The following is a 10,669-nucleotide window of genomic DNA, read 5'->3' as shown; positions in this document are numbered from 1 at the left end:
CTGAACCAGGCTGGTGATAGACCTGAACAGCTTTGGCTCTGGAGAAAGAACTTGTATATAATGATGTATTGTCAATATCTGAGGCAGCAGAGCTTTGGGTTATAGAGAATCCATAATCCCATGGAGTTTTGTGCATGTTGCAGATAGAGCACTTACAGCTTTTTCTCCCTGAAATGTTTTTTCAGTGGATTTTCCCCTCTGGTTAGAGTAAAGCTCAAGAAATTAAATTTTAGCCCTAACAATCAAAATCTCCATAAAATCAGTCTTGCCTTCTGAAAGCTGTTACAGTGGATTTTTCCATAATGGACATATATATATACAAACACACATAAACGTGAGACCAGTGTTAGCGGAGTTTCTTTCACAGATTTTTAGAGGGTTTTTGCCTCTTCATGAGAGGGAATTCGTGAGAGGTGATGCCAAGTGTCTTGGCTCCTGGACACCTATCACAGATACCTTATGCTTAATATGTCTGCAGTTTCTGGTTGAATAAACCTAGTGGGTTTGTAGGTCAAAGCATGTAGGTCTTGTGAACCTGTGCTGTCCAGTGAACTTCTGTGTAACTTGTTGCAGGTAGTTGAATATGAAGATCAATTCTGAGAGGAATATTCTCCAGAAGTCTGACTACATTTTGAGAGAGATTTTCTCGGGTGTTATTTTTCCTGACTCAGTTTCCTTCTTTAGTGAAGCAGAAAAGCTGCCTGTTGCTAAGAGGGTTGAGAATGAGGGGAAACTCCACCTACAGTGGATCACTGCTCACTTGAGCCAGGACTCTGCATCTTTCTACATGCAGCCTTTCAGTAGAGCCATGCAGGAATTCACTCTGGTAGGACACACCTCTACCAGCAATGGAGCTCAGTATTGACAGTCCATGAAAACACAAAGCAAAAGGGCATCAGTGCTATTTGTTGAAATTCTGGTGTGTCTCAGAGTTCAGCTGTCTGGAGTTGATAGAATTGAGAGAAGAATTGGTCCTCAGTCCAGAAGTGTGTTTTGCTACAAGTGTTTTCCAGCATCACTTTTCTCTCAGTGCACTGTATTTGATCTTCCGCTGTGAGACAGGCAAGACAATTAGGACTGTGATGCTATGATAATGAGTGCACAGAGATGGTAGCAGCCTCTATATTTAGGCTGCCTTAACATTTCCAATCTAAAGCAATCACTCAAGCTCTCCTAAGTACTCTTACTCAGCCACTGTTGGCAGCAGTCATTGAAATGCAGCCTCAGATACAGTCTTGGGAATCAGATGTTTCTCTATGAAATTTTGCTCACGTCTGTATGAGTTACAAGGCTTTTGAAAATGCCGTCCTCTTCTCTCACTGGCTGTAAAACCAACCAAATGTGTGTGTTCTGAAGAGCTGGGCTCAAAATGGTGTTTGCAGGAGCAGTGGTGGGGCTGTGTGGGAGCTTGCATTAGGAGCATTGCAGAGAGGACAGACCACGGACATGTCTCCCAAATGCTATTCCAGATGTGCCATTAGACCTGTTAGACACAGCATTGGACTCATGTGGCTGCTGTGGATGACGCAGACTGGGATCTCTGTGTGCACAACTAATGCACAGATGGTCCAGCTTTGGTTTCCATGTGCTGAGGAGAGCTGTGTCTCAAGGACGCTACTGAGCGTTTCTGTCAGAAGCCACCTCCTTAACGTCCATCAGTCATCTGTTCTGAGGCAACAGGTGAAGATGTTCTGAACAAGGTTAACAGTGGCTTGTAGCATTGCATTCCTGCACTGCACCCTCTCCTCACTGGGGGCTGTTCTCACAAAAGCTTTTTGTAAATGAAAATGGACTCTTTGCTCCAGCCAGTACCAGTTTAGATGTTTCCAGAGATACAGATAAAGAGAGCTTCTCTTACTTCTTCCTTCCAGTGTACTAAAAACTAATTTTCTTAATGTCCAAGACACTAAGAACAGATGGATCATCAGTCACAACAGCTTCATGCCTCAAACCAGCTACTAAGATCTGGATGAGTACATGCATACCTTCCCCTTTTTCTGGCTGTAATCTCTCTCTGTGTGATATTTAGAGCAGTGAGAAAAAATTTATTTTATTTATTCTTTTAGTTTTTAGGAAACCAGGACTTCAGTATTCTTTCTACCTTCATGCTGTGTCATCAAATAAATGTTTGTCTCCATTCTAAGCCTTTGTTTACACAGAATTAGCCAACAGATCTCTAAATTTTGGCTGGTTGCTAAGGTCAGGAAGGCAGGAATACTTAGATGAAACTCCAATTTATTATTTCTAACCTTTCATTTAAATTGGACCTGAATGTGTAGGAGTCTGTGTTTACAGAAAGAAAAAAAAAAAGGGATCATACATGTTTTTAACAGCTCTTAAGAGTCGTGGTTCTGTAATAGCCTTATTAATGTTTAAAATAAAAAACCAGATATTTAAGGTAAGAACACTGTTCATTTATCTAGTACTTTCCACCTGAAGATAGAGTAAGCAAGATCATACTGAGTATTGTCTTGTTGGGCTTTCAAAGTCGTAACAAAACAAGCAAATTAACTGAAGTTGGCTTTGCCAATCTCTTTCAATTACTGCTAGGAGAATGAGATCAGGTTTTCTCATTTTGACAGTGTCACCATGAAACAGGAGGGCTTTGTGGAATATTAAGTGATCTTTTAATTATGGAAGCACAGTTCAACTGCATCCCTAAAGTCATGCTAGCAAAAGGTATTTCGATCAGCTGTTTGAAGGAGGCTTGTGGAACGGAAATTTCAAATTAAGATGTGTCTGCTATGAAATTAGCACTTGATAAATTGCAACCCACAAAAAAGTTGCAAAATGTCATTCCTCTGATTTGTTTGGTTTTTTCACATAGGTTGTACTTTAACATGCTTGCCCTTCAGCAGGGCCTGGCTTGCGCTGTGAAGGCAGAGCTTGTGTGAGCAGCCTGCATTCAGAGCCCGAACTGCTGCTCACAGGAGCAGTCAGGGTGAAATCACAGCACAGGGTTCAGTTGCTTTGAGTAGAAGCCTATGAATTACATTTTATTTCAGCATCAGAATTAAGGGCAGCCCCTCCTTAATTCTTCAGACGGTCAGGACTTGAATGTTCAGAGCTGCTGCTCTGGGGCTCTGAGGTTGTGTTTCCTCACCCTGCCTGTGTGGAAGCAGGCAGGGACTGAGGGTGTTGCTCCACTGCCAACAGGCTGAAAGTGTGGCAAGGCTCTTTCCTACTCAGGGTTTGTCTATGTGACAGTAGCATCTAGAGATTTCAAAAGGAATTAAAGCCCATTTTGCTAATGGCTGCATATAATGTACAGTCCTGAAAAAAGACAAGAAAGGAAATACAAACCCAGGCTGAGACTGTAAGCAAGCAGCCTTCTTCCCTATGTGCAGTGCTTGGTAGACAATGCCCTGTCCTCTTATCCATCCCCATTTGACCTTGGAAGAGCTGCATGGAGTTTAGAAAAGCTATTTGGAGTAGAAATCATTAATCTCTGAATAGGCTGTGTAAGTGACCATCCATGTTTGGTAACTTCTCCGAGCATTAGCCATGCCACAGGAAGGAGGATGGGTTAGCTGGATCATTAGTGTCACCAAAGCCACTGTCACTGTTCATCACTTAAAACCAAAGTGGAAGAAAAATATTGCAGCATGACAGAGCTGTGACCACTGTGCTTGGATTTGGTTTTATTAACCCAGCCTCTGGATTTCCTGTTTGGAGTTGAATGCAGAGCTAAGTGGGAAGGTGATTTTCTGCTCTGTGAGTTGAACATGTCATGCAGCTGCACACGCCAGGTGATGACCATCCTCTGCTCTCCCTCCACAGCTGAACCCTTACAGAAGCCATTGCATGTTTGGCAGAAGACTTGGACCTCTCACATTGCTAAGGCTAAGATGCAGCAGCATCACCATGAAGTGGGCTCTTGCTTTGTCTTCTCCTGCCTCAGCATGATCTCTTGTGTTTCAGATCGCCTACGCTGCAGTGGACTGTGCCAAAGGACAGAATCATGACCTGTGTAAGCAGGAGGGGGTTGATGGCTACCCCACCTTCAACTATTACAACTATGGGAAATTTGTGGAAAAATATACGGGAGATCGAGGGGTAAGTGAAAGCAAGAGTTATCACCTGGTACAGGGAGGAAAGTCTCCTCTGCCTGTCCTGCCTTGCAAATGAACACTGCAGAGTGAATTTCTACCATGCTGGAAGAATGTTGAACTGCCTCTGTTGCTGTCTTACATGGATTGTACCACAATCCTGTACATCTCTGCATTAGGAACACACTTGGTCTATTTTTAGGAACATGAGAAGAGGAAGAAGGATTAGATTTGGTAATGCTCTTTGTATATTTTATTCTTTAAGCTGAAGTCTGTCAGTGAATTTGGACTGAGTGAAAGGGAAGGGTTTATTGCATGTGCTGCTGGCAGAAATGCCAGAAAACACAGGACTTAACTCCTGTCAGTTCTGGATTGCATGGACACTGCAAACGTGTTACAGGTCCACCAGGCTGCCAAATGGTGACAGACCATTGGTTTTATAGCCAGGACAAAGCTGTCCTTTGGAGACTAGGGGAAAGTAAATATCTCATTTGCCCTGAATCAGATTCCCTCCTGGCACTCCGGATGGGAAGAAAAATCATGCCATCTACCCCTGGGCTGAAGTTTCATTCTTTTGTCCTGCTGTGGCCAGCTAATTATATGCTATGAGGGCAAGAAATGGGGGCAGAAATGGCATAATGCCTTCAGTGGTTGTAAAGTGCCTGAAAATAAGGAAGCAATTAAATTATTTGTGGGCCGCCTTTGTCATAACCTCCTAGAGGGAGGTTACTCCTCAGCAGCCATTGATTACCTGGGGTCTGCAAGAAAAACTTGGGGTCTTTGAGCCATGCAGTGATTTTGAAAAAAGATTCTTACCTGAAAGTTATTGCTGCTCTTAGAGCTCAGAAAATTATGTAGAAGCATGAATTTAAAAGCCAGGTTCTGAGGTTCTCTGTTAGTCAGGATCTTGGGGAAGCTTTCATGGAGCTTCGCCTCCCAGTTTTCTTCAGCATACTTGGACCCCAGCAATTACCATTCCATGGTGCTGATCCAGCCGTTGTTATGGAGTTTTAGTTCCAATTCTGGATCTTTTCTTAAAAGTAAAGATGGGTGCAGTAGCCAACAATTGAAGTAAGATTTCAGCTGCAGTTTTTGCATCTCTAACCCATACTTAGAGAAACTATATATGAAAGAAAGGATCCGTGGTGGCTCATAAAAAGAATTTATATCCAACACAGGAGTGCTCTGAGGCACAGCAGTTGGGAGATACTTGTCCATATGCTGGATAGTGGACTAACAAATCCCCTATATGCAGTCAACCTTTCTTGGGTAAAAATGACCCAACAGGAACATCCCAATCTCTCTGCTGTTGGCTGCTCTGTTCCCCTTCCACCTCTCTGGGGACCTACTGTCTTCTGCTTGTGCAGCATTGAATTAGGGTTTGTTATCTCTTATCATGGTAATGCTGGAGGCAGTGCTTAGCACAGTGCCTCTTGTGGGGGCTGTTGATTGCCAGATATCTCCAGGTGACAAATGGCTGAAGCTTGTCACTTCATTTATTTTCAGTGGAAGAATAGTCAATAGTTTTAGGAAAGTGTTTTTGTTGTTCAGCCTTCTAAAAGCTTTGTGGTTTGGTTTTGGTTTTGGTTTATTTTGTTTTGTTGTTCCCCAGCATTGTTTAAAGTCTTTGACTTCTTTTAGTTGCTCTCTACCTTTGGTATTTTCCCTCTTCATCACCAGTTTTGAGTGGTGTATTGTGTGATGGTTTAAATGCAAAAATGGTCAGATTGGGTGGGAGCAGTGCTACTTGCCCAGAAAACTTCAGTGTTGGGGTACCAGTAGGCAGTGTATTCCAACACAAGTGTTAACATCTCCACCCATCTGAGCCTTCTGAAATGCCTGAGAACTGTGTTCACAGCTTTCCTTGGAAAAGGAAGCTGCTGGCATTCAACAGCCTTAAATCATAAGTTGTTGAAATACAGAGGTTGGAATCTAGACAACCAGGTTGAAAATTTTTGATAATTTTTGTAGTAATTATTAAAAAAAAAAAGTTATTTCCATCATTGGAATATTTGGAAAAGGAGGAAAATCGTGATCAAAACTGTTAGAAGATGAGTGGCAAGTGTGTATATAGTCAACAAACAATCCAGTAACTGCTTTTAAAATGACACAAATAACATACAAAGGCAGCTTGAAAATGTCTTTTGAGTGTTTTCAACAAAAAGGCATCAATGGCAGTTCTAGTGACAGATTTTACCTTGTCCTGTGAGTTTTAGGGCCTTTTTCTCTGTGTCCCATCTCTTCAAAGTTTGACACGTGGGATGCGCATGGATATTTTCCCCTTGCATTGCACTGGAGCAGCACTGGAGCAGAGCATGGTATGATGAGGCAATGCAGAAGCAGTAACTGCTCCTTAGTTTCTGTTCTGCCATGGGGTACAGAAACTAAACAACTGCTCCTTAGTTTATATTCTGCTGGGATACAGAAGCTCAAAGTGTTCTTGATGCATTGTTTTGCTTTGTTGGTAAAAATATGACCCATATTTTTCTTCCTTCAAAACCAGGAGTCTGGATTCACCACTTTCATGCGAACCCTGAGAGAAAGAGATCATGAAAGAGTAGGCAAGAAGAAGGACGAACTGTAGTTTTTGCCTCAAAAGAAGCTTTCCGCTGCACTGTGAATGGTTCCAGGTCCTTTGTTGATGCACCTGAGACTTCACATATTCTCAAGACAGAGACTTTTTTTTTATAAATAGCCATGGCCATTTTGTACAATTTTGAAATAAAGTGAAACCACTTGATTTTTAAAAGGAAAATAAATTAGAATGTTGCCATAATGTTTTAAAGAAAACTTAGCATTCTCTCTCATGTTGGGAGACTATGCCCACTGACACTCCTATGCAATATTTTTGTAGTCTGTAGCGTGTCTGTAGGTGATGTTGTTTGTTAGGGTGAAATTTTTGTTCCGGTATTGCAGTATATGTAAAAAACAAAGGGGAGGGGACACGGTTTGGTTTGGGTTTGTTTTGTTACATTTTGTTTAAATCAGTCCAGGAAAATGGGATTTGTAAGTCACAGATTTATTCAAATGCAGTTTTACATTCTTGTGAAATAGTTATGTGTTTGTGACTGAGATTTGGGGGGAACAATTTTAAGGTGCTCAGGGATAAATAAGGTATCTGAGTTAATGAAGACATTAACATTGACCAGTCCAGATCTGTTAATTTCATTTAAACCTCTCTGGTCTTTAAATCAGAACTGTTTACATACCTTTATAAAATGTATTGAGTGAATTAAGCCACACATCAAAAATCAGCAGAGCATGGGTGAAATGAAAAACCCTCCTTCTTTGGCATCAATACTGTATGTATCTGTGAGTTATGGCAGGAATGATTATCTTATAGAGGTACATGGTTACTCTTACAGGGAACACAGTCTCCCTTCAAGTTATGATTGGGTCATATCAAATATCTGTTGTAAAGTGTTATGTTCAGCTGTTCTGATAAATGCATAATACTTTTAAATGCATAATACTTATGGTAATGCAGTAATTGTGTGTATTACCTGTTTACATTCCAAAAGTTTATCTTCATTTGTAGGAGGGATTTTTCCTTTTTGCTCCTTAAGGAGTTGCACAAACAATCTCTCTCTGACAGTCATCACTGTAAAACCTGTATCAGCAGCAGTTGAAATGTGTTACACTTTTGATGCTTATACAAAAAAAAAGTTGATCTGGAAGTACTTCTGTCTTCACAGGAGGGGAGAGGGAGGGGCAGGATTCACCTTGAACTAGAAATAAATTTTTAAAAAGACAAGTATTTTTATCATTAATCAGCCTTGTTCAGCTTCTTCCCCGCTGGGCCAGTGACCACAGCTGGTGGTGGCTTAGGAAGAGCCGGTGCACGCAGGACGAGTTCCCACTGCCCGTGGCTGGGACATCCCAGCCTTGGGGAGTGCTGGGCAGCACTGCAGGTGTGTGGTGGTGTGAGGGTCAGCCTCCCTCTGCCCTGGCACTCCAGGGGGCACAGAACAGCTTCCCACAGCAGAGAGCTGTGACCTGCGTCTGAAACATTCCTCTTGCTCCTCAGTCTGCCTGTCTAGTTTTCTTCTAGTCTGGACCTGCAGGCCGTGCTGAGGGGCTGCTCAGGAGGTGAATGGCATCTTATCTCCTTCCTGGGTGTTTTTTCCTTCCCTCTCTTGCCTAATTAATGGCACTGTATATTTGGCACCGTTAAGCTGCTGAAGCCATTAGTGAGTATTGTGGAATACCAGCAGCCTGATTGGCCTTGTATGGTAGCCAGCTTGTTAACCATGACATCAGTTGGAATGGCCATGGAGCTGTGCCAAGTATCTTTTCTTATTAGGCACCTGATGAGCCTCTTCACCCAAAAAAATCAGCTGCCTGATAGTACATAATGTTAAAATGTAAAAGTAGCTTAATTTATGAAGTCTCTTACTCTGTTTTTTTCCCTTTCAATTAGCACAGTTACTTATGTTGTGTATAGCACTTTTACAGAAGATCATGGTAATTCTTTATTTCAAGCTATCCTCACGTAAGTAGCAGGCACTCCACCCTGCATTTAGGAAACTACATATTGATGCCATTTGATCTCAAACAGGAATTCTTCTGCTTTTAGCAAACTATCAAATATGATCAGTCCAGAACTTGCTGCATCTCTTTTGATCTCAGAGTCAAAGCAGCTGGCACTAACGAAATAACAGTCTCCAGAAAATGTTGAGCATTTCTGTGCATAGGCTGTCCCTATGTTTGTGCTAATTGGTGAGAAATGTAGACTTCTTCAAAAATAAGAAAGAAAAAAATGATAGCTTGCCAATGGTGACTTCACTAGTCAGGATCATTCTGAATTATAGGCTTTAGTAAATGTTTAGGATAAGACAATTGCACACTGTGCTTCAGACTAGTAATTCCTTACAGCCGGTTACACCATAATAAAATCAGGAATTCTCATTTTTCCCTTCAGTCTTTTGTCAGTTACTTCTTGGACTTGGGCATTCATTTTTTTCTTGGCTAATCATGTGTTAACGCACAAATATAAAATATTTGAGAATACTTTACCTTCTGTTACAGGGTCATGACTCATCTGATTTATGGTCTGAATGGTTTTTGAAAAATACTGTTTTGAACAACATAAATGATTACATCAAATGGCTGACAAAAGCCTTAGTTACCGTCAACTAGAGTGCACCAGGAGCTTGGAGCTTTGCTTCCAAGCCTTTTTAATTAGTAGGCCAGGTCTGGATATCAGTCACACTGTTTTAGTTCTGTTGCCTCCAGTAAAGCAAAACTTGGTGGTTTTATTTGCTAGTGAAGTCAGTTTATGTTTATATTCACATCAGTCTCATTGAAATTGAAATATGTTATTATTTTCTAAAAACTGTGAATGAAAAATATATGTAAGAGCTCTTATTTTCTGTATTTAAATGGTTGGTCATTTCACACATTCAGAGTTTCCAGCCTGTCGCAGTAGATGCGTAGCCCAGGCGTTCATAATCACACAGGAATTTCTGCCATGGTTAAAAGTGAGTAATCTGGGCTTTCAAGTCATGAATCATTTATCAGCAAGAAACTTAATTGCTGATAAGAAATGGTTTGCAGTGAATCAGAGATTCTGCTCTTGCAATTATGGGGTTGGTCTTTCAGTCTTTTTAAGGTGTGATTCAAGGGTCTTGGACATCTGCTACATAGTTAACCCTAAGCAGATTAAATCTTGTCGAGGAAGGGTAAAACATGTACACAGCAGAGAGGCTGAGCAAGGATTGTGCATCACTTTGTTCCCTAGTGTTGGCTTAAACAAGATATAAATAGCCCACAGGGCTGTGTTAGTCCTGCTGTGTGGTTGGACCAAGAGATGAAGGGCAGCAAGGCCAAGCTTTTTGTGCATACTGGAAGCTGGAGAGGAAATGGTTTTCCCATCTAATGAAAGAGCCTGAGATGTTGGACTTGTTTCATCTGCCAAAAGGAGGGAAAAGTTCCCAGGAGAGTGAATGCTCTGGGATATGGCAAACACAAGTTGGGAGTCCCAAGATGAGTATAGGCTTTTATCCCAGCCCCTGTGACCCCAGAGGATGATTTGGCTCTGTTGTAATCCATCTATCTCTTACCCAGTAACTGTGGCCTCACTTGCTCAAACCAGAGCAACTCCTCCAAGAGAGGCTGGAAGAGACTTGCTTTCCAATCTAAGTCAAGAAAAGCAGCCTAAAAAAACCTCAATTTCCTCTTTCCCCCTGCTTTAAATTGCATTTTGGATCTGACAGCCATGTTGACCCCCAAGCCCTTCCTAAATAGTTGCAGTTGGGTGAAACAGCCTTGGGAATTTATCTAAACCAAATTAAGTCCCCAAATCTTGCTAACTTAAGAGCCTCTCAATAGTCATCCGCAAAGATACAGTGATATTACTGGTGAAAAGAGATGAGAGAGGTAAGGTCTATGTTCGTGCAGCATTTAATTTGGGAGTAAAAAAGCAGATAAAACTCCCATTATGAGTAAGCTCTAAGAGAATGCTTCAGAGAGTTTTGTTTCAGATGGAATTGCTTTATGGGTGATTTTGATTTTAGAGGCGAACTGCTTTTCAAAAGAAACGTCAAGACCTGGTGACGTAGCCTACAGATGTTTTGTCTGTTTGCCTTTTAAAAAATAAAAAGTAAAATCACTCTCCATAT

The 10,669-nt window shown here is 41.5% G+C and overlaps 1 protein-coding gene across 1 annotated transcript in view; it reads left to right on the top strand.

Annotated features, from left to right (window-relative positions):
• PDIA5 (protein disulfide isomerase family A member 5) overlaps positions 1–9,416 on the top strand; it is an 88,929-nt gene extending 79,513 nt beyond the window's left edge. Inside the window, exons 15-16 of the mRNA XM_017740244.1 lie at positions 3,922–4,056; positions 6,553–9,416. Coding sequence (XP_017595733.1) covers positions 3,922–4,056; positions 6,553–6,633 — 216 coding nt within the window. The 3' untranslated portion in view covers positions 6,634–9,416. The remainder of the gene's footprint in view (positions 1–3,921; positions 4,057–6,552) is intronic.
• The last annotated feature ends 1,253 nt before the right edge of the window (positions 9,417–10,669 follow it).

Source organism: Corvus brachyrhynchos, unplaced genomic scaffold (genome assembly GCF_000691975.1).
Source record: "Corvus brachyrhynchos isolate BGI_N302 unplaced genomic scaffold, ASM69197v1 scaffold126, whole genome shotgun sequence".
Classification (NCBI taxonomy): domain Eukaryota; kingdom Metazoa; phylum Chordata; class Aves; order Passeriformes; family Corvidae; genus Corvus; species Corvus brachyrhynchos.
The sequence above is the reverse complement of the archived record's forward strand: the minus strand, read 5'-3'. Positions and strand labels throughout refer to the sequence as shown.